Source organism: Oncorhynchus mykiss, chromosome 9 (genome assembly GCF_057628025.1).
Source record: "Oncorhynchus mykiss isolate SJ-2025 chromosome 9, ASM5762802v1, whole genome shotgun sequence".
Classification (NCBI taxonomy): Eukaryota; Metazoa; Chordata; class Actinopteri; order Salmoniformes; family Salmonidae; genus Oncorhynchus; species Oncorhynchus mykiss.
Genome location: NC_143030.1, coordinates 57,893,250 through 57,917,286, shown reverse-complemented (window position 1 = coordinate 57,917,286; position 24,037 = coordinate 57,893,250). Strand labels below are relative to the sequence as shown.

Sequence of the window (24,037 nt, the reverse complement as noted above, 5' to 3'; positions counted from 1 at the left end):
CTTTCTTTCCCAAAGAACTCCAAGGACAGAAAGCTCCAACTGACAATACTGAGGAAACGAGGGGACAGGGCACACAACATGCAAGTCATAAGAGAAGGCAAAGGTGTTATAGTTCCTTGTAAACAAACCAGTTCCCCAAATGGAAATCCAAAAGACTTCTTGCACTGTGCAAATTGCCAAGGACTCTTTAAAAGAAAATTCCTATGGAAACACATGAAAAGGTGCCCACTGAGTGGTGTACGGCTGAAACCTGGTAAAACACGAGTGCAGGCTATTTGTGCCCATGCACAACCTGTGCCTGATGGGATAAGCAAGGGACTGTGGAAACTCGTCAATGATATGACACAAGATGAGGTGGTAGATGTCATAAAGAAAGACAAATGTATCATCCAGTTCGGGGAGCAACATTACAACATCATGGGACACAGACGTGCCAATCATGAATTGATACGGCAGAAAATGCGCGAGCTGGGGAGACTAGTTTTGAAAGGGAAGCATGTATCACCTCTCACGAGATTGGAGGAATACATTGATCCAGCCAACTTCCTCCACACAATCAGTGCAGTGAAAGCTGTTTGTGGCTTTGACAGTGATAAGAATACACTAAAGACACCTTCACTAGCCTTAAAACTTGGCCATAACCTTCAGAAGGTTGCAGACATAGTTAGTTGTGAGGCTAGGGTCTCCGGTAACAAGAAAAAGGCTCAGAAGGTAGAGGACTTCAAACATATCTATAAGACATGCTGGAGAGAGTACATCTCGTGTCATGCTCACAAAACATTTGAAAAAAACAAGTTCAATGCTCCACTGATCTTGACATTTGCTGAAGATGTCAAGAAACTGCACATCCACCTTCAAGAAAAACAGAAAACATGCTACAGCCAACTTTCCAAAGAACCTAACAGGAAGACGTGGGCACAGCTGGCTAAAGTCACTCTGTCACAAATGACGGTCTTTAACCGAAAAAGACCAGGGGATGCCTCCCTGATGACAGTGGCCTCATTCGTGTCTCGAGACAAAACTGCTTTACATGACGATTATGGGAACTCCCTTTCAGATGTTGAACGGGCGCTATGCCAACATTTTAGTCGCATAGAAATATGTGGAAAGCGATCAAGAAAAGTCGCAGTGCTTCTATCCCCTACAATGATCAAATCAATGGAGCTGCTTGCAGAGAAGCGTGAACATTGCAGCGTTCTGAAGGAGAACATCTATATGTTCGCCATTCCAGGCTGTCCAACATCATTCAGCGGATCAGACTGCCTGCGTCTCTTTGCCAAGAAGTGTGGGGCTAAATGTCCAGAATCCCTCTCGTCCACCAAGTTGCGTAAACACATCACCATGATGTCTACTGTACTCAACTTAAATGACACCGACATGGACCTGCTAGCCGATTTCCTGGGACATGATCTACAGATGGACAAAAAATATTACAGGTTACCTGAGGGGACACTTCAGCTGGCAAAAATCACCAAAGTCCTCATGGCGATGGAGCAGGGAAGGCTAAACGAATTCAAGGGGAAAGGTCTTGACCAGATCCACATCAGTCCAGTGGGTATGTAACAATCTGTCAAGTTGAACCTGGTACCTCAACCCTGTCATGGTGACTTTTTCTGAGCAACCTGTCTATTTTGCTCTCCTTGCTAAGAGATGTTCTTGCTTGCTTGTATTTCAGAGTGTGTTGAGCTGGATGAAGAGAGTGATACAGACTTGACTGAAGAAACTCCTGGAAGGTCATGTGAGCCACAAGGTAAAGATTTTGATGTGGAATGAAAGCATTTAAGGCCCAGCAGCTTTTAGAAACTTGTTCAATTTGAATTTCCAGCCATAACATATTCATAAATGACACACACATACTGTACCTTAGGGCCAACAGTTTAATTGATACTGTATATGCAAACAGCATGTTGTAGGATTTCAATACTGATCCATGGGATTTAGGAATTTGTATTCATGTGTTTCCATTGGCTCACCAGAGAGGACACGAGAGGCCATGGCAGGAAGATCAGGTAAGGAACCTGCCCAAATTAATCTTATTGATGTGTTTGTTCCTGTTTCCACTTGGCTCTTTAGTCTCTACTATTCTAAAATGTCTGCATGCATTTCCAGCACTTAGTCATGTCAAAATAGTTTCTCTGTTTACTCCCACAAACATTTTTATTATGGACATATTAGTCCTTGCACGTAGACTGTGGTCGGTGAATTAGTGGTTTATATTTCCTGCCAAGCCAGATCTTAGAGCTCTGTTCTTTAGTAAGTGGTACTCAGCCACTTTGCTGAAGGAGTCTCAAATTGTGGCTCTAAAAATGAACAAGTAATCCACACACTCGTGATTTCATTACTCATGCTCCAACAATTACATTCTTATAATGCAATGTTCCAATTTTTTAAAGAGAGACTCAGCGAGACCAGTGTTAATTTTGTTAGCTGTTTTAGTCTTAGTCACATTTGAGTAATTTCATCTCTCGTTAGTTTTAGTTATCTAAAACTCTGGACAATTTTAGTGTAGTTTTAGCCACAGCAATTTATTATAATTTTTTTGTCTTTTAGCAGACGCTCTTATCCAGGGCGACTTAAGATAGCTTCATCTTAAGATGGCTAGGTGGGACAACCACATATTTTCATACCCATCGTAACTATCAAGGGGGCAAATAACAATGCTTTCCAGAAATGATTGAAGTATTACTGTACTCCTAATACTCAACAAATAGCATTTGTTTTTCCCATCGGTAAATGGCAACTACAACTCGCATTTGCGGATCGTGAGAAACCCCATCCGAATCAATGTGGTCAAAGCAAAAATAGCCTACATGAAAGTAAGAGAGTGAGTAAACGTTATTGTTTCTACACTGAACAAAAATGTAAACGCAACATGTGCTGGTCCCATGTTGGATGAGCTGAAATAAAAGATACATTTTCCATATGCATAAAAAGCTTATTTCTCTAATTGTATGCACAAATTTGTTTACAATTTTGTAGCCTAGTGGTTAGAGCGTTAAGCCAGTAATCAAAAGGTTGCTGGTTCGAATCTCCAAGGTGAAAAAATCTATAGATGTGCCCTTGAGCACTTAACCCTAAGTAAGTCGCTCTGGATAAGAGTGTCTGCTAAATGACTGAAATGTTAAAAAAATACAAATAAACATTTATCCAGTTTGTAAACAGCATGCAACATAACGCATGACTTCAGTTAAGCAGCAAAAGCACATGCATAGAATTCAAATACAGCATGATGTATGGTGACGCACCAAAAATGCCTGAAATATTTTTTAATTGTTGTTTACTTGTCCCAAGGTTCTAAGAAGAGGAAGTGGAGTGAGGAGGACAAAGGGACAGTGGAAGAAACATATATTCAATTCATGGACTCTGGAGCTACTCCAGGGAATGCAGACTCTTGCATGCATCAAGGCAGTGCCACAAGCCCTCAGAGAGCGGGACTGGCGGGCAGTGAAGTATTATGTCAAGAACAGAATTACAGCACATGTGAGCAGGACTACCAATAAATGTTGTAGTCTGTCTGGCCCTCTGTCTGCTTGTCTTTCTGCCTCTGTCTGTTCCTCTACCTGCATATCTGTCTGCCTGCCTGTCTCTGTCCCTTTGCCTGCCTGTCTGTCCCTCTGCCTGCCTGTCTGTCAGTCTGTGCCTCTGCCTGTCTGAAATGCAGTGCCTCCAGATTCCCTAGTTGTAATCAAGACAATATTATGTACAATGTTTAATATTCACACAATTACCCCAATAATGTATAAGTTCATTTGCAGTTTGTTTATTTATCAGATTTTTTTTTTTAAATTAAAGCGTATTTAGTCCTAGGCAGTGTTGTGATTAGTTATAAGAACGTGTAACAAAAGTAATGTTGTTACAATATTACTTTGCATAGAAAGTAACGTTATATTACTTTGTTACTTTCATGAACAGTCTCAAAACCTCACTGTTTGACTGTCAGACAGAGTGAGGCAAGCCATGCGTGCTCTACCAAAGATACTACTAATAATATCTAATTCATTTAAAAAAAATCAAACATCTTGGTCACTACTTTTTCTTCCTAAATGGTGTAGACTGATGTATTTGTCTGAATTTTGCAGTAAAGATTATACAAGAGTATAGACTACACCCATAGCCTGGCCTCTCTGCGACATAAAACATTTTATTGGCCAAGAACCGTTGTACAAATAAACATGATGGCTTTCTTTTAACCTTACCATGTGTTATTCACTACTGCAGTTATTTTTAAAGGTTTCCCAGAGTTTTATCTTCAAGTACATTAATAGCATAACAAGAAGGCATTCTGTAGGAACACTGGTCAGCACAAAGCATTGAGAAAAAATCAGCTGTAGTCGCAGCTAGATCGACAGGCAGGCAAGCTGACGCATCATATTGGACCACCAGCAAGTTAATTAAATCAACATTGATGAACAAATTGTAGCCAAATTAACCTCTACAGGATCGGTGTATCCCCTGCCGGACGGTTGAGCTAACGTAGGCTAATGTGATTAGCATGAGGTTGTAAGTAACCAAAATTCACAGGACATAGACATATGGGCAGAAAGCTTACATTTGGTAATCTAACTGCACTGTCCAATTTACAGTACCTATTACAGTGAAAGAATACCATGCTATTGTTTGAGAGTACACAATAATGAACTTCAAAATGTATTAATAAACCAATTAGGCACATTTGGGCAGTCTTGATACAACATTTTAAACAGAATGCAATGGTTCATTGGATCAGTCTAAAACTTTGAACATATACTGTTGAAATTTTGGCTATATTCCTAAGTCATATTGGCCTTTTTCTTGCATTTCGAACATGTTTTTTTCTTTGTATTATCTTTTAACAGATCTAATGTGTTGTATTCTCCTACATTAATTTTGCATTTCCACAAACCTCAAAGTGTTTCCTTTCAAATGGTATTGAGAATATGCATATCTTTGGTTCAGGTCCTGAGCTACAGGCAGTTTGTCATTTTATGCGAAAATTTAAAAAAAGGGTCAGATCCCTAAGCAACTTTGAATTGTGCACGACGGATGAGTTGAATGCAGTATTTGTTTGCATTCTCTATATTATGTACCGAATACGTAACAATATCTAGACTTCCTAGATTTACCCATTAGGCTTACATCTTTATGGTCACATGGCTTCGTCTGCTTACTTCCTATTTAAAGAAACAAACAGAAAATCAAATACTAATGAATGAATACTGGGTCTTAATCTATTAACTGTCCATAGAGGAACTGCATAGACTGAGGAGAGAGGCTGTAACTCTGGATGGAGTATATGGGAGGGGTCTGGGATGATTTGATTGAGACAAACATCAGACAGGCCAAAGATTACGGATAACAAAAATATCCCGCCCCGCAGAGGAGGCTCCCTTGACCAGACATTTTGTTAAAAGGGCAACTTTTCAGCGAGGCAAGGACAATAAGCAGACCAGATCACAGCCCCGCACCAAATTCTAAAGAATTATGACTGGCGTGTCTCAGTTTCATCTTCGGTCTCTGTCTGTTCATAGACAGTCTGAAGGGATGGTGTTAACTCACACCCATTACCTTTAACTGACTTGCCTAGTTAAATAAAAAAAACATTACAAATAAAAATGGCTGTCTGGATTAGGCTGACTGTTGGATTTGATTTAGTTTAGTGGCCGCTGATTGACAATACTCAGAGCACTGAACTGACTTGGTCTGGTTGTGTCCAGTGCTTTCCCAGTGTCTTGCTGGCATTTGAAGTACATTTTTTCAGGTTCTTTCTTGAAGTTGAGCTGGATAAATACATTAACTTAAAAATATATTGTTCATGAAAGGCTATATTCTTATTTTATACGACCCAAAATACACTTTGCCAGTTATCTAGATTAGAATCCATCTTCCCCCTTGTGCCCCTAAACAATAGCCTTATTTCAATTATTTAATTAAAACTGAGGCGTCGGATAGCATACCTCTTTTTTAAATAGGAAGACATAGGCTCCAACAAAGCCCTCTTGTTGTTAAGTCTAATGAAGACGATTGTTGAAATTAATTAGGCTACTCAAATGACTTTCAACACCATTTGCAGTCCACCTCTGATTGTCGAGGCCACCGCTTCACATTTCAGCACTCCAAAGCTGTCTGCCCGCTCACCTTTTTAGTTGACTGTCTCCTGCCCTCTCTTCAATAATTGAAGTTAATATACCTTTTGCATTATTTAGATGGGGTAACTTCCTTCTTGGGACATTACTTTTGGGACATTTTGCATAAAAAAAATATATATGGGGGGCCAAAAACTGTTGCCTGTTGCCGACTCCTGCATTCAATGGTCCCCAGTTTGAATGTTGTACAGCAGGGGGGTGGGCAATAATTTTCCCCGGGCTGCCACATTGAGAATTTCAGTGTGCATCGTGGGCCACATGCCTCATAAAAATAAAAAATAAACACCAAATAACAAACTTATTTAACTCTAAACACATATTTATTTTCAAGGTAATGGTAAAACACACAGATAGGCCTATAGCAATGTGTTTTGCTTCTTTTTTTATATAATTTTACTTTATACAATGTCCAAAAAACAAGCCAAACGGTTTCTTCCCAAACTTTGGACACAGATGTTCATGTCACTGATGCAGAGACTCAGAGAGACCCAGAGACTGGCAGCTTCGTATGAGGTATTGTCAGACCCCAGTAAGAACTTGACTGCTTTGCATTTTATTCTTATTCTTGAGTGCCACATCACTGCACATTCCACACTCCATCTCTTCTCCTTGTCCTTCTTCTGTCACAGCCTCATCTTCCTCCTCTGGCTGGGGGTCAGCTTGGGCCACCACCTCTCCTCCCTCCTCCTGAGTCACCTCATCCCCTTCCGCCTCAACCTCTCGGGTGTGGAAGACGAGCTCCCCTCCCTGGATAATCTGCTCGGAAGTGGGTTGCCAGGTTGTGGTAACATCTTCCCCCACGGTGGTGGCAGCTACGGTGTACTGATGGTAGAAGTCAGAGTCAGCTTGGAACATGACCAGGGCCTGGGCGGTGTGGATTCGCACATGTTGGGCCAGTGAGCTGGCGTCCAGGAACTTGTCACCGCAAGAGTCGCATGCATACAGGATCTGAGTGTTGGGGTCTGGGAGGGAGAGGAGATAGACAGTGAGGATGTATGAGGAAGTTATGAAAAGTAAAAGCTATTCAAAGCTGTGTGGCCAGTCTCACCTGCTTCCTGCACCTTCTCCACAGCCTTCGCAATCTCAGCTTTCAGAGCCTCCGTCTCATCTGCTGACACTGATGCAGCCACAGGCACCACTGGAAACAGACAGAATCCCATATAAACACATGGCAGGAGAATTTTCTCTATTATTCCCTTTGTTCTGAGTCCATTTCCTTCTTACTCTTACACAGCCACCTTCCTTTCATCCCATTCCTTTTACAGTCACATCCCTTGCATAGTCCCCTTCTCCCACCTGTCTGAACTACATTACCCAGCATGCGCTCCATCTGACCTGTCAGCTGGGACACAGTGCTGCCAGCCAGGGCCTCCGTCGCCAGGGTGACGATGTCCTCGGTGGTGACAGTGACTATGTTGATCTCATTTTCGTCCATCTCCGAGGCCGACCCGCCATGGAACCCGTCACCCCCATCATCACTGTCACCCCCGGCAACCACCAGGCGCTTCATCCCAGCCTTACCCTGGTGGACGGTCTTGACGTGGGAGCGTAGATTGTCGACACGATTGAACCCGCGACCGCACTTGTCACACAGGAAGGGCTTCTCTCCTAGGGGATGGTAAAAAAAAAAGAGAACAAGGCAACAGTAAACATGTCCTCCCCCAAGAATGATGCAGCATCCCCATTGGGCCAATCACTGTAATTTTGTAAGTTTAGTCAAGATCGTATTGTAAGTTTAGTCAAGATCGGGCCAGTGGTGTCTGATATCGCGTGACTTACGTATGTACAGATCCATAGCCCGTCCGTCCGTCCCCCTCCGAATGATTTCATCATGAGGGACAATAAATGTGATTAGTTCTCTTTATTTTTTAATAGAGGGTGCTTATACTTGTGTATCCCGCTCCCTCAGAGACCGGGTCATGGCCAGGGATCAGCCATTATTGACAGCAACCCTGGAGCAATTAGGGTTAAGTGATAGATCAGCAAATTTTTCACCTTGTCGACTCAGGGATTCGAACTATCAACCTTTCGGTTGCAGGCCCAACGCTCTAACCGCTAGGCTACCTGCTGCGGTTAGAGCGTGGGTAATTGTCAACTGTATCGAATTAGTGCCCAGGTTACACACTTGTGTTATTTGACCACATTAGTCACAGGTGATATCTCAGACACCACCCGTGGGGGAGAATTACTTGAAGGGGGAAGGTAGACTAATGCCGTTAATGTTATACCTCAGGGGAAGGAGGTTGGAGGCACACTAAAGCTGGAGGGGAAAGAATGTGCCCAGATACCCAACAGCTTTGTTTTCTTAACTAGATCAAGATACCTATATTCCACAAGATAGTGACATATTATAGACTTCTTTGACTATCCATTAATATCCACTACTCCCAGCAAACCGTACTTTCTCACTCACAGTTAGTTGTACATTCCATGTCTTCCTACCTGTGTGAATGATGATATGCTTGGAGAGGTCCCCGACGTTGACAAACGCCTTTTTGCAGTTGTGACACTTGTGTGGCCGGATGTTATCATGGTGACGGATGTGATTGGCCAGCTGACTGGACTGGACAAACCTGGAGTTGGAGATAGGGCATCAAGACAAAAAGGGCTCTATGTTACATCAATAGGATTATAGTGTGTGTGTGTGTGTGTGTTTACCTTTTGCCACAGCGGTCGCAGACATAGGGCTTCTCTCCGGTGTGCTGGCGGACATGAGCAATGAGTGAACTGGCCTGGGTGAACCCCTTCCCACAGATCCGGCACAGACACGGCTTCTCCCCTACAGGACCCACACACAAGCATGCACACAGACACTACAATTGCATGACAGTCTCCAACCTATCATGCAATGCACAGGCATTCCCTGTTCTTTTTGCACATGTTTAGGCTACACATGTTTGGGCTCCCGAGTGACGCAGCGGAATAAGGCACTGCACCTCAGTGCTAGAAGCGTCACTACAGACCCTGGTTCGATTCCAGGCTGTATCACAGCCGGCCGTGATTGGGAGTCCCATAGAGCGCCGCACAATTGGCCCAGCGTTGTCCGGATTAGGGGTTGGCCATCATTGCAAATAAGAATTTGTTTTTAACTGACTTGCCTAGTTAAATAAATGACAAATAAAAAATACAAAGAAAGAGGTCAATGTGAACATAATCCTTTAAATCCAGGACTGTTACCTGTGTGTATGCGCTCGTGTCTCTGCAGTGCCCCTGGGTCAGCGAAAGCTCTCTGGCAGTGCATACAGATATAGGGCTTCTCCCCACTGTGCACGCGCAGGTGTCTCTTCAGGTTCCCTGGGAATCAAAGACTACAGTTATACATCAATGCGAAGACCAGAGACTATTTATATATCAACACATCGAGAGACCAGGGCCTGTGTTCATAAAGCGTGTAAGAGTACTGATCTAGGTTCAGGTCCCCTCCCTGTCCATGTAATCTTATTAGGACCAGTGTTGCCTTTTAGATCATAATGAATAAGATTACATAGACAGTGAGTACCTGATCCTAGATCAGCACTCCTACTCTCTGAGATGTTTTATGAATACAGGTTCGGAAGTCCATGTCTGGTCTGGTTTTACCGGAAGTGGTGAACTGTTTGCCACACTCTTTGCACTTCAGAGGGCCGTCTGTGATGTGGATCTTCAGGTGAGCCTTTAGATTCCCAGTCTGTCCAGACAGAGGAATAGCCAGGTTAGATACAGTTCAACATTTCAATGCAAGGATAGAGAGCGACTATATACAGGATTGTACAAAATAGGGCTACTTAAATCAAACACAGCGGTGTAAAGTAACTAAGTTTAAATACTTTAGAGTATGTACTTTTTGGGGGTATTTATATTTTTGAAAATGTTGATTTTTACTCCACTACATTCCTAAAGACAATATGCATTTTTTTACTCCCATGCATTTTCCCTGACACCCAAAAGTACTTGTTACATTTTGACAGCAATATTGTCCAATTCACGCACCTATCAATATAACGCAATGTCATCCCTACTGCCTCTGATCTGGTGGACTCACTAAACACAAATTCCACTTTGTAAATGATGTCTGAGTGTACCCCTGTCTGTCTGTAAATAAAAAATGTAATAACATTTTCGCTGTCTATTTTGCTTAATATAAGGAATTTAATGTAGAGCATTTAATTTTACTCAAGTATGTCAATTGAGTACTGTTTCCACCACTGTACTTAAGTACATTTAAAACTGGATACTTTGACTTAAAAAATAAATAATGATTAAAGAGTATTTTACTGGGTGACTTTCACTTTTACTTGAGTCATTTTCTTTTCAGGTATCTATTTTTACTCAAGTATGACAATTGAGTACTTTTCCCACCACTGCTCAAACACATTGCCACACTATCTCCCAACTATTTACATACAGGTCAAATTCTCCCTACTATCCCCAATACTGGTCAATGTAGTGGTCAAGAAGTGGTCCTAACCTGGTTGAACCGCTTATCGCAGTGTGGACAGCTGTGGCCCTTGTCTGCGTCGTGGGTCTCCAGGTGGCGCATCTTAGCGGTGGGGTCGGAGAAGGCCCGGTCGCAGTAGTTGCAGTGATACGGCTTCTCGCCACTGTGCACCAGAATGTGGCGCTTCAGGTTGCCAGACGTGGTGAAGAGCTTGCCACAGTCCTTGCAGCTGTATCGGGCCTTGCCTGTGTGCCTTTTCCGGTGCAGGTTGAGCAGGCTGATCTGCCGGTAGCTCTTCCCACACGAGGAGCAGCAGTAGGGTTTCAGGGGGCTACACAGAGAGAGAGAAACATAAGATATCTAAGTAAGATATAGCTACTTACTTTGGTGCTGAGGTTCGAGGGGATGTTGATGCTATGAAACTGTGATTACTATGACTGTCTTGATTTTTAATTCGCTATCAATTTGATCATTGTTATTATCAATTAATAACTATTTTACAAGAGGACGTGTTGCACAAATGCGTATCGTCTCTGTCATACAAAGGGTTGTTATTGAACACTAAGGGATTTGTTTGGCATTGGGCCAAAGAGATGAGTGATGAGGTTGATACTAACCTGTGTGTTTTCTCGTGAGCCTTGCAGGCAGCCGGGTCGGAGAAGGCCTTGTGGCAGTCACGGCAGCTGAAAGGTTTCTCTCCTGTGTGAATGCGGATGTGTCTTTTGAAGTTACCCGTGTGGGTGAACTTCTTTCCACAGTCCTAGAAAATACATGACAATTTAGTGAGTTAGATATGCTCAATCCCGAATTACATGAATGTGAATGCAATATTCTCTAGTAGACCATTTTGAATGTATACTGAACAAAAATATAAATGCAACATGCAACAATTTCAAAGATTTTACTGAGTCACAGTTCATATAAGGAAATATGTAAATTGAAATACATTAATTAAGCCTAAATCTATGCTTATGTTAGAGAAATTAACATTCCATTTTCTGGTAACAGCTCTGGTGGACATTCCTGCAGTCAATATGCCAATTCCATGTTCCCTCAAAACTTGAGACATTTGTGGCATTGTGTTGTGTGACAAAACTACACATTTTAGAGTGGCTGTTTATTGTCCACAGCACAAGGTGCACTTGTGTAATGATCATGCTGTTCAATCAGCTTCTTGATATGCCACACCTTTCAAGTGGATGGATTATCTTGGCAAAGGAGAAATGCTCACTAACAGGGATGTAAACAAATTTGAGCACAGAATTTGAGAGAAATAAAGATTTTGTGCTTATGGAAAATGTCTGGGATCTTTTATTTCTGCACATGAAACATGGGACCAACACTTTCATGTTGCGTTTATATTTTTGTTCATGGTATATTATTTTTTACTAGGTGTTATCCAATGACTGACTATTCCCTTTAATCAGGGTTGTTTGTAAAAATGCTTGGTTCAAAATAATTTTGTATCATCGTACCCCCTGACAAAGGCCATGCAACCGAAACAAGTCAGTTAAAAATACATCTTGGTTCCATTCCAAAATGTATTTGAATTAATTATATGAAGAGTGCCTTGGTCCTCCTTACTTTTTGAAGACAATTTTGTCTATATGATGGTTCATTTGAAAGGAAAATATACATACACAGTTCAAAACAATAAGTCCTCCTCTAATAGGGAATGGGTCATCCAAAAACATTCAATCCTTTACATTTCTACAGTAACCACACACTCAAACTAGCACACGCAAACACACACGGTCCTCACCTCACACTTGTGCGTCACAGAGCCGTAGGACCGTGACTCGGTGCGGTCGGTGACGGCACCCGACTGGAGCTGCTTCCTCTCCTCTCCGCTCTCCGTCCCCTGGCCATCTTCTCCCTCATCCTCCTCTTCTTCATCCTCCTCACCACCTCCCTCTTCTTCATCCTCATCCATCTCACCCTCTTCAACCTCTTTTTCTTCATTTACCGTCTTTGATGTGCTGTTCCCCTCATCGGAGTCATTATCTATGAAGAGGAATTGTATAACCATCAGACACTGTGGTCCACTGCAGTCAAATATTTTGAAAATGTAGCCGTCCATCTTTCCTTCCTCGAAGTAGTCACTGATCTAGCATGATTGGGTAGGAGAAAGCATGGCAGATTAGTGATTGCTCCTAGGTAGGAAGGTCAGTCAAGCTGTTTGTTTACCCTGAGAGTGGTTGCGATGAGGAGCTCTCCTTGTCCTTCTTCTCCTGGTACTCATGTAAGATATACCGGCTTCAGACTTGAATGGAAACTCTAAGAACAAAATACATCTTTATCCGCACAGCAATATTAAACATACAGATCACCAATGAAAAGTATGAAGACTAATTCACTGACTGGGAGTGTAGTCCACATCCGAGTGGTCATCTTGACACTCAGGCACATCTTTAGTAGGGCTCTCCACCTCCATCTCCTCTCTCTCTGCTGTGGCTTTTCTTGGTGCGGCGTAGTTGGAGGTTTTGGAGGGTCTTCCTCTCCCCGGGGTCTGTGGGTTGGGTTTGTCGGGGGTCTTACTGTTGATCTGTCCATCGTCTGGGGTGGTCTCGTTCGGGTCCTCCTGAACGCCCTTTGACCCTCCGTCATCTGCTGTTTTTAGCATCTCCTCGTCATGTGACCATGTCTCTGATGGCACCTTCTCTATGTTCTGCTCTCCTTCCTCAATCTTGTCTTTATGGTTTGGAAGAGATTATGGGAGAGAGCAATATAAACCACAAAATGTAAATTTCCTGAAGAAAATCAGTGTGCTTGCTTCAGCTGTGCAAAGCTATGACAGATAACATTAGTGGGCTTGTTAAAGAAAGCATACTAATTATTGATGGATATTTCTGTGTACTAATAACCAATGTTTGTGTACTGATTTGTACTGTACTCACTGTCATTTAAGTCTTGTATTGACTGGGATGTTGTGGAGACAGCCAGCGACTGGTAAGCAGAGCAGGCATTGACTATCTCCTGCATCTGAAGGAATGTGGCCACTGCCACCACATCTTCCAAATTCTGAGAACTCAGACTAAGCTTGGCCGTGTACATGAACTCAAGGACTTGGCCCAAACCTGCAGAATACACACAGGGATGGATCCATGAGCCCTGCTGTGACAGATTTTATTTTATTTATTTAACTAGGCAAGTCAGTTAAGAACAAATTCTTATTTACAATGATGACCTACACCGGCCAAACCCAGACGATGCTGGGCCAGTTGTGTGCCGCCCTATGGGACTCCCAATCACAGCCGGTTGTGATACAGCCTGGATTCGAACCAGGGTGTCTGGAGTGACGCCTCAAGCTGAGATGAGATCCAGTGCCTTAGACCGCTGTGCCACTTAGGAGCTCAAGCATGACGTTCAACATGGTCTTGGATATTAAGGTAAAGCAAATAGAGTTCAGATGAATTTGATATCACTTTGCTTCATTTTATAGCAGAACCAAATGACCTGGATTGCAGTTAGGTTACATTAAAAGTACATGGTGCAAATTATCAATGCAGTTTAAGATCCTGCACAGATTATAACAGCAATTGTGAAGATCTCCACAGATCTGCGATGTCTTATGCATGCTATCTTGAACACTATAAATCAAATCAAACTTTAAATGCACTTTAAATAAAGTTTGATATAATTTAGCCCTATTTTTTTACTTTGATTTTTGTTTGAGAAGGAGACATGAAATCAAACATATCAATTATTATTTTGTAGATAAACTGGAACTAAACAACACCAGGGTTGGGTAGGTTACTTTCTAAATGTAATCCGTTACAGTTACTAGTTACCTCCAAAACTGTAATCAGTAATGTAACTTTTGGATTACCCAACCTCTAATGTAATCTGATTACATTCAGTTACTTTTAGATGACTTACCCCTTAAGTGGCATTAGAAGAAGACAAAAATGAATGTTACCAATTGAACGACATCTATTGCAGGATAAATCAATGTTAAAGTTTACATAGCTGGCCATATATGGATGTACATTTTTACTTTATGGGTTGGTTATGTAGGCTTCTTCTAAACCAACGCTTTCTACTACATATAATAATTCCATTAAATTATATCTTTACATTAAAAACCAAAGTCTATCAGAATTCCAGTCATTCCAATAAATATTATACCCTTTGATCTTCAAGAATAGGACGGGGAAATAAGGAAGTCTAAATTAGCCATATTGTTTCACCTGAGCATAATCCCAAAACTAAAGATTTATTATCCAGCCCAACTTTGTTGTTTATGATTTTGTTGTCATTGAGGACTGATTGGGCTCATTGATTCAAGTTCAAAAATAAATGCGGCGCTCATGGAATGGCATGCTTTGAGTACTACCGAAAAGTGCTGTTTACATGTGAAAAATGAATGCCATATGCTGCATTTGCTATAGGCCTACTGTTTACCTTTTAGTTGGTGACACTTTGATATCTTGATAATATGCAGCTGTTTAAAGGGCAAATCCAAAGATGAAACAATAATAAAACTGTTTCCCCATCTCTGTTTTGGTAAAAAGCTGAGGGATGGGCCCTCTCAGATTAATAGGCAGTGCTATGGATGCAAGGACTGACCATCCATGATATCAAAATGATTGTTGTAACTGTGTTGAGGCTATACAGTGTTTGTTTACATTTACAATGTTAATAAACATTGGCGAAAAACAACCTTATATTTTGGGGTATCATGGAGTGTAACAGTTGAACTAAACTCCTGAGGCATTTAGAATGTATATTCTTCAAGAATCAATATATATATATATATATATATATACACAGAGCCTTGCGAAAGTATTCGGCCCCCTTGAACTTTGCGACCTTTTGCCACATTTCAGGCTTCAAACATAAAGATATAAAACTGTATTTTTTTGTGAAGAATCAACAACAAGTGGGACACAATCATGAAGTGGAACGACATTTATTGGATATTTCAAACTTTTTTAACAAATCAAAAACTGAAAAATTGGGCATGCAAAATGATTCAGCCCCTTTACTTTCAGTGCAGCAAACTCTCTCCAGAAGTTCAGTGAGGATCTCTGAATGATCCAATGTTGACCTAAATGACTAATGATGATAAATACAATCCACCTGTGTGTAATCAAGTCTCCGTATAAATGCACCTGAACTGTGATAGTCTCAGAGGTCCGTTAAAAGCGCAGAGAGCATCATGAAGAACAAGGAACACACCAGGCAGGTCTGAGATACCGGATTTGGATACAAAAATATTTCCCAAGCTTTAAACATCCCAAGGAGCACTGTGCAAGTGATAATATTGAAATGGAAGGAGTATCAGACCACTGCAAATCTACCAAGACCTGGCCGTCCTTCTAAACTTTCAGCTCATACAAGGAGAGAAGCCATTTCTTAAAGATATCCATAAAAAGTGTTGTTTAAAGTTTGCCACAAGCCACCTGGGAGACACACCAAACATGTGGAAGAAGGTTATCTGGTCAGATGAAACCAAAATTGAACTTTTTGGCAACAATGCAAGACGTTATGTTTGGCGTAAAAGCAACACAGTTCATCACCCTGAACACACCATCCCCACTGTCAAACATGGTGGTGGCAGCATCATGGTTTGGGCCTGCTTTTTTTCAGCAGGGACAGGGAAGATGGTTAAAATTGATGGGAAGATGGATGAAGCCAAATACAGGACCATTCTGGAATAAATGGTGGAGTCTGCAAAAGACCTGAGACTGGGACGGAGATTTGTCTTCCAACAAGACAATGATCCAAAACATAAAGCAAAATCTACAATGGAATGGTTCAAAAATAAACATATCCAGGTGTTAGAATGGCCAAGTCAAAGTCCAGACCTGAATCCAATCGAGAATCTGTGGAAAGAACTGAAAACTGCTGCTCACAAATGCTCTCCATCCAACCTCACTGAGCTCAAGCTGTTTTGCAAGGAGGAATGGGAAAAAATGTCAGTCTCTCGATGTGCAAAACTGATAGAGACATACCCCAAGCGACTTACAGCTGTAATCGCAGCAAAAGGTGGCGCTACAAAGTATTAACTTAAGGGGGCTGAATAATTTTGCACGCCCAATTTTGCAGTTTTTGATTTGTTAAAAAAGTTTGAAATATCCAATAAATGTCGTTCCACTTCATGATTGTGTCCCACTTGTTGTTGATTCTTCACAAAAAAATACAGTTTTATATCTTTATGTTTGAAGCCTGAAATGTGGCAAAAGGTCGCAAAGTTCAAGGGGGCTGAATACTTTCGCAATGCACTGTATATATATATATATATATATATATATAATTTCTAAGTCCAAAAATATATGTATCAACTACAGATTGCCCCTTTAATCTATAAAAAGTGTCAGAATTTGAACATGTGTCCATTAGGTCTATGGATTCAAATGTTTTATCAGCATGAATTAGATTGAATAATAAAAGCCCTACTTTTATTCCATAGGCTGGGATCCGCACTGTGCAGCTGTTGCAAGAGCACATTATTCACTGTCTGTCCCACTGGTTTCAAAAACAATGTTATATAGGCAGCTTAAACTTCTTGAATTCAATCATTATTGAGTTCAAATTAGGGTTGCAAAGAGTCGAAAAACTTTCCAGAAACTTTCTGGAAATTTTCCATAGGTAGTTAAGCACGGGAAATTGGGGAATTTTGCTTAAATTCATCAAAAAAAGTTAGCTTATAACGGTGAACCGTTTTTGTGGGATACAAATAAGGAAATTGTAGGTCTTGTGGCATATTTTGGATAAACTATCCCCAATTCAATGGAATGGCATGCACAGTGCATTCTTCATCACATGTGCAGTGCACTCTTCCATCACATGTACAGCTGATTCTCAAGATCTTGCACACTAATGAGATGCTATTGAGCCCACACTACTACACTGTCTGAGCCAAGGACTACATGCATTCTGGAAAGTTTTGATTACAATACTGGGTGGGGTGAATATATATGACATACATTATTTTTTGTTAACTAGTAAATAGTAGCCTACAGCAAAGTGTGTTTAAATAATTTCTAACTTATTAACAATTTCTGCAAGTTAGTTTTTGCTACCATGTGGGTTTTAGCTTGCTTGAGTCTGCTAACTGAGGAGTGTTAATTCACCTGTTTCCATACATGTTTCATTTGAAAACATTTATCCTACAAAGGAGTTGTTTAATCTAACTGCTTAACTATCTATCTGTACATGGAATTGTATTTTTTATTTTTTTTTAATAATCTTTACAGCGGGCACTATCTGATGTGTAGATACATTTCACTGCAGCTAATATAGAAAGAAAAGATGTGTACATTTGCAAATACTGTGCCAAATCATATGTGAAGAATGCAACAAAGTTTCAGAATCAGCCAAGTGCATAAAGTTCCCTTAGCGCTCACAATAAGCAACCTCTGACAAAAGTCCCTCTACTTCTATTCAAGGTGAAAATGATGAATCAGACACCTTATCGATAGCAACAGCTCATGGTCCTCCTGGAATCAGAAGTTTTTTTTGACTCAATGGAGGAACGTAGTCAGATAAATGCTGATGAATGTCTTGCTTGAGCTGTGTATGCAACTGGTTCACCTCTGATGCTCACAGGCAATGTGTGTTGGAAGAGATTTATGAATGTTCTTTGCCCAGCATACACCCCTCCAACCAGACATGCTTTATCTACTAATTTGCTGGATGCAGAGTTCAACAGAGTTCAAGTGAAGGTCAGGCAAATCATAGAGAAAGCAGACTGTATTGCAATCATCTCTGATGGGTGGTTGAATGTTCGTGGGCAAGGAATAATTAACTACATAATCTCCACCCCTCAACCAGTATTCTACAAGAGCACAGACACAAGGGACAACAGACACACCGGTCTCTACATTGCAGATGAGCTGAAGGCAGTCATCAATGACCTTGGAACACAGAAGTTATTTGCACAGTTGACAGACAATGCTGCGAACATGAAGGCTGCTCGGTCTAAAGTGGAGGAGTCCTACCCTCACATCACACCCATTGGCTGTGCTGCTCATGCATTGAATCTGCTCCTTAAGGACATCATGGCAGTGCAAACAATGGATACCCTCTACAAGAGAGCCAAGGAAATGGTTAGGTATGTGAAGGGTCATCAAGTTATAGCAGCAATCTACCTCACCAAGCAAAGAGAAGAATAAGAGCACCACATTGAAGCTGCCCAGAAACACCCGTTGGGGTGGTGTTGGCATCATATTTGACAGTCTCCTGGAGGGGAAGGAGTCTCTCCAAGAAAGGTCATATCACAGTCTGCCGATATGGACAGCCCCATCAAGAGGATCCTCCTGGATGATGTATTTTGGGAGAGAGTGGTAAGCAGCCTGAAACTCCTGAAACCTATAGCAGTAGCCATTGCACGGCTTGAGAGAGACAATGCCATCCTGTCTAATGTTCAGACTCTGCTTGCAGATATAAGAGAAGAAATCTGTACTGCCCTGCCCATTTCACTGAGAAAACTGCAGTTCTGAAATACATCAAAAAGTGTGAAGACTTCTGCCTGAAGCCCATACACGCTGCAGCGTACATGTTGGACCCCAAGTATGCTGGCAAGAGCATCCTGTATGGTGCAGAGATCAACAAGGCCTATGGTATCATCACTACCGTGTCTCGCCACCTTGGCCTGGATGAGGGCAAGGTTCTTGGCAGTCTTGCGAAGTACACTTCCAAGCAAGTGCTTTGGGATGGAGATGCAATTATGGCAGTCGTGCCAACATATCTCATCAGCCACCTGGTGGAAGGGAACTTGTGGATCTGAGGCTCTTTCCCCTGTTACCTCCATCATCCTCCAAATCCCACCAACATCAGCCGCCTCAAGGCGCAACTGGTCCTTGTTTGGCAACACACACACCAAAGCACGCAACAGCCTGACCAATAGAAAGGGCTGAAAAATTGGTAGCCATCTGGGCAAATTTGAGGCTTTTTGAGCCTGACAACAAGCCATCCTCAACAAGATTGGAAAGTGACAGTGTAGATGAGGCCTCAGAGTCTGATGTTCAAGAGGTGGACATTGAGCAGGTCCAGGGAGAAGACATGGAAGCCTGAGAGGAAGACAACCAAAGCTTTAGTTTTTAGACTATCATTTTACAGATGTATGTTGAAAACGTTTTTGGGAGATGCGATGGATCATTGGGAATCATTCAATATTCCCTTTCTTTTGTTGTTCAGTGAAATCATCCCATGTGAAGAGTCAACTAATTTAATTAAATTCGTAACTAATTGTTTTTATTTTTTCTATTGGAAGGATTTAATCATTTTCAATTATGTCTACTTATGATAAGATAAAATGTTTATGTTTCTGTCCCCATATGATATGGTAAATATATCCAATGTAAAAACCATTTACATTTAAATTAATATTAATTTCAATATATTTCTGTTAATTCCCATATATTCCCATGGAAAGTTTCCACCTCTGAATATTCCCCAAAATGTGCAACCCTACTTTAAATACACATTTAGATTTGTGAACAGCCATCCACACAACAACCACAATCCGTAAGGCGCAAATAGCTAAATGAGAGAGCAGCAGTGTAATTCACATCATTGCGCTATGTAGATATCAATAAGTGATATCTGTATCACCATAGACTACACTGCTGTCACCCTTACCTCCAAGTGTTTATTCAAGTTGGATAATCTTTGGATGCTGACAGCAGTCGCACATTGCTTGGACTGTAGCCCACAAAAGCCTATTCCTGCTCTTTTCCCGCGATCCATCAAACCCATTTGGTGTGTCATTATAGTGTTCTCTGACTTGTGGTCAGACTCGCTCAGGTGTAACTAATTTACATTTGCGCCTCTTTTCTATGCTGATTTAAACGTCATTGAGAAAACAGAAGTGACAAAGTTTTTTTTTCCGCAAACATACTTTCTGCATTTAAAAGTAATCCTCAAAGTAATCATCTAGTTTTTCAAAAGTATATGTAATCGGATTACAATATTTTAGCTGGTAACGGATTCCAGTTACCGTTTTTTTTGTAATCCCTTATATGTGATGGAGTCTATTAAAATGTAACATGTTTCAAATTAAACTGTACTTTGTTTGTATCCTGTTTAGTGAATGATTACTGTGAGTATTAATGGAGTTTAGGCCATGAAACTGTGTATATGCTAATTTTTCTTTTCTATGAAACTGCCTAGGATCAGAGAGCAGGGTCAGGCCCAGAACAGATGATGGACAGGGTGTGATTCTGACATCTGGCTAAACAAAGAGAGAACCATGGACATTCCACAAGGGAACCAGAGGGAAACTCATTGGGGTCATAAAATGTATAGCTGGGGAGGTGGTGACATGTGACACCTACAAGGGAAGAGTATAACATGTGTTGTGAGTTTTCTAAATGTACGCACTCAGCTGACTGTATCCATGGTATTAAACACTTGAAACTTCTCTTAAGCCTTTGGTCTCAATTCCGTATTGCAAAGTGGTTGCAAGAGCATTTTTCTTTTTAACATATGTAATGGATTCCATGGAATCCGTTACTCCCCAACCCTGAGCAAGACTAAGTCAGTGGCACAGATGAAACTGTCTCCTTCAAATGATCTCCTTAAAATGTTGATATTTGGTTGCGTTCACAACCAAACACAATGCAATATCACTAAATATCATTACATTTGAAATCAACCAGTCTTATTTTATTGTCTATTTTTTAGCTGAATTCTGGGTTAAATTGCTGTTGATGACTTGTTACATACTGTAGGGATAAATAGCATCATTGATGACTGATAATGTATGATCACATTTAATTTGCTCTGTTAAAAATACCCTTTGGAATGACTTCAATAGCAAAAGCGAATCAGTGTCGTTTTTAAGTGGAGATCTCTCAACAATCATTCTCACGACAGCACATTGGTAATAGTCATTGACAAATAATTAATATAGCTAAGCTGGGCTTGGTTAAAACATCGGATGGGAGACCAAAGGATAGCTGTAGATAGATCTATTCTCCAGTAGGAGGTGCTGACCAGCCTATTGTATTTTTTCTTATATTGGGGTGGCAGGTAGCCTAGTGGTTAGAGCGTTGGGCCAGTAACCGAAAGGTTGCTAGATCGAATCCCTGAGGTGACTAGGTCATTCTGCCCCTGAACAAGGCAGTTAACCCGCTGTCCTGTAAGTAAGAATATGTTCTTATCTGACTTGTCTAGTTAAATAAAAATATATAATAATATGACATTGTTTTAAATGTACAAATAAAACATTTGATACAAGATTTGTCTGTGTTGAAATTAAGTCACCATGATGACATAATCCGGTGGTTGAAATTTCACTCTCAAATGTTTACGTTGATACAACATTGATTCAACCAGTTTGTACCCAGTCGGATGTACCTGCTGCATTGCTGATGTCCAGGTGCACCACATCCTTCTGGTCCAGAAAGAGGGTGTGGAAGTAGGCGCTGCAGGCAGCGAGCACGGCCTTGTGGGCCTTGAAGTCCACCCCGTCCACCACGAAGGTACAGTCACACAGCAGTCCCAGCTGGCGCTGGCGGTTGAGCTGTTCCAAAACCTTGCCACTGTGCCAGGGAAAGTCCATCCTGGTGAGAGTGGGCAGTGGTGGAAAAAGTACCCAATTGTCATACTTGAGTAAAAGTATAGATGCTTTAATCGAAAATGACTCAAGTAAAAGTGAAAGTCACCCAGTAAAATACTACTTGAGTAAAAGTATTTGGTTTTAAATATACTATCAAATATAGTGTCAGAAGTTAATAATGTCACATTTCTTATATAAAGCAAACCAGACAGCATAATTTTCTTGCTTTATTTGCATATACGGATAGACATGGGCATGCTCCAACCCTCAGACATCATTAACAAACAAAGCATGTGTTTAGTGAGTCCACCAGATCAGAGGCAGTAAGGATGACCATGGATGCTAAGCATTCAAAAAGTAACAAGTACTTTTGGCTGCCAGAGAAAATGTATGGAGTAAAAAGTACATATTTTTGTTTAGGAATGTATTGAAGTAAAAGTTGTCACAAATATGAATAGTAAAGTACAGACACCCCAAAAAGCGACTTAAGTAGTATCTTCAAATATTTTTACTGAAGTACTTTACACCACTGAGTAAATATGGGTTGTGTTGGATTTAGTCAATCAGATAACACATTACCACTGTCAAACTTATCAAAATGTTTGGAAATGTAAAAAGCCATGACTGGAGGGGATTCTCACTTCAAATGTGACTAATATACAGTATAATCACCTACAGCTAGTTGTATTCCTGGGTGATTTATGACATGCAATTTAATAATTTGACATAGCCTGACAACCAAATCATCGGTGCTCACAAGATATGATATAAGTTAATGATCCTTCCGCAGGTTCACCTACGGAAACCTTGTTACGACTTTTACTTCCTCTAGATAGTCAAGTTTGATCGTCTTCTCGGCGCGTTTTATAGATAAAGATGTTAAAATATTCCATTTATAGCAATGCAAAATTAAATTTATCAAAAGAGTTGGCCTATACCACCTATATGGCCTCCCGATTATTAATATCAGAGTCCTAGTTTAATAATCGACGAGACATAATGTTGGTCGTTTTCAAGGAACACCTTGCATTTTTGTTGGGTTGACGATGCAGCGGATTGATTACGAATACTATATCCTTCTACATTCGCTATCCGGGATTAATTTAGCCTGCCTAGACATACATGTTTTGGGGCCTTTCGTTCTGCCCGTCCTTAGAGCCTCTTTGTGTGCTTTAAGCATGCACCATCTTTCAAAAGACGTACATTCAAAATACCTCTTGATGATCGCTGAATTTCCCGCTCCAAACGCTTGTTATGGTGTTGTTTTGTACTATTTTAACACCATCCGTTGAATTCCTTCAATCGAGTTTTTCGGTGATCGATCTAGCCCCACAGACTCGATTTACCCCCATCTTCCACTCTCTGATCGATTGATAGTGGCCGGGTGGGTGGTTTACATATTGCGCACGCGCAGTTTTATTCCTGCGTATGGAATGGTGTTTAAAATGACCACGCGATGGCGCGCTATGCCTGATCGTACTCAGGATGCTTCCAATGTGGTTCAAATCAAATTTTACTTGTCACATGCGCCGAATACAACAGGTGTAGTAGACCTTAAAGTGAAATGCTTACTTTACAAGCCCTTAACCAACAATGCAGTTTTAAGAAAATCCCCCAAAAAGTCAGAGATAAGAATAACAAATAATTAAAGAGCAGCAGTAAATAACAATAGCGGGGCTATATGCAGGGGGTACCGGTACAGAGTAAATGTGCCAATGTGCAGGGGGCACTGGTGTCAAGGTAATTGAGGTAATTATGTACATGTAGGTAGAGTTATTAAAGTGGCTATGAATAGATAATAACAGAGAGTAGCATGGGGGGCAATGCAAATAGTCTGGGTAGCCATTTGATTAGCTGTTCAGGAGTCTTATGGCTTGGGGGTAGAAGCTGTTTAGGAGCCTCTTGGACCTAGACTTGGCTCTCCGGTACCGCTTGCCGTGCGGTAGCAGAGAGAACAGTCTATGACTAGGGTGGCTGGATTTTTAGGGC

The 24,037-nt window shown here is 41.1% G+C and overlaps 2 protein-coding genes across 4 annotated transcripts; one reads left to right on the top strand and one right to left on the bottom strand.

Moving 5' to 3' along the window:
- Nucleotides 1-4,195, top strand: LOC110532372 (uncharacterized). The gene is made up of 4 exons (XM_036988310.2): nucleotides 1-1,555; nucleotides 1,676-1,750; nucleotides 1,977-2,009; nucleotides 3,292-4,195. The coding sequence occupies exons 1-4, from the start codon at nucleotides 79-81 to the stop codon at nucleotides 3,498-3,500; spliced, it is 1,794 nt and encodes a 597-aa protein (XP_036844205.2). The 5' UTR covers nucleotides 1-78; the 3' UTR covers nucleotides 3,501-4,195.
- Nucleotides 4,196-6,423: 2,228 nt separating this feature from the next.
- LOC110532371 (zinc finger and BTB domain-containing protein 17) lies at nucleotides 6,424-23,476 on the bottom strand. 3 transcript variants are annotated; one of them, XM_021616220.3, is made up of 15 exons: nucleotides 23,263-23,476; nucleotides 21,847-22,052; nucleotides 13,437-13,616; nucleotides 12,901-13,230; nucleotides 12,727-12,816; nucleotides 12,302-12,543; nucleotides 11,157-11,299; nucleotides 10,570-10,870; nucleotides 9,702-9,789; nucleotides 9,300-9,416; nucleotides 8,781-8,901; nucleotides 8,565-8,695; nucleotides 7,458-7,730; nucleotides 7,171-7,260; nucleotides 6,424-7,084 (listed from the first exon to the last, which is right to left on the bottom strand). In XM_021616220.3, the coding sequence occupies exons 2-15, from the start codon at nucleotides 22,049-22,051 to the stop codon at nucleotides 6,642-6,644; spliced, it is 2,754 nt and encodes a 917-aa protein (XP_021471895.3). In that variant the 5' UTR covers nucleotide 22,052; nucleotides 23,263-23,476; the 3' UTR covers nucleotides 6,424-6,641. The 3 variants fall into 3 exon arrangements, with proteins under 3 accessions (XP_021471895.3, XP_021471894.3, XP_090040822.1); XM_021616219.3 differs by having other exon boundaries at nucleotides 23,252-23,460; XM_090184696.1 differs by lacking the exons at nucleotides 21,847-22,052; nucleotides 23,263-23,476 and adding an exon at nucleotides 13,731-14,933.
- Nucleotides 23,477-24,037: the final 561 nt, after the last annotated feature.

What these genes read in the sequence shown, in the direction of transcription:
- LOC110532372 (XM_036988310.2), top strand. Translation starts at nt 79, where the DNA reads ATGCAAGTCATAAGAGAAGGCAAAGGTGTTATAGTTCCTTGTAAACAA. An exon ending in GATCCACATCAGTCCAGTGG is followed by an intron (nt 1,556 to 1,675) that starts GTATGTAACAAT and finishes CTTGTATTTCAG; the next exon opens with AGTGTGTTGAGCTGGATGAA. An exon ending in AAGGTCATGTGAGCCACAAG is followed by an intron (nt 1,751 to 1,976) that starts GTAAAGATTTTG and finishes TTGGCTCACCAG; the next exon opens with AGAGGACACGAGAGGCCATG.
- LOC110532371 (XM_021616219.3), bottom strand. An exon ending in GGACATCAGCAATGCAGCAG is followed by an intron (nt 13,617 to 21,846) that starts GTACATCCGACT and finishes TGTATTCTGCAG; the next exon opens with GTTTGGGCCAAGTCCTTGAG. An exon ending in GGAGAAGGTGCAGGAAGCAG is followed by an intron (nt 7,085 to 7,170) that starts GTGAGACTGGCC and finishes TCTCCCTCCCAG; the next exon opens with ACCCCAACACTCAGATCCTG.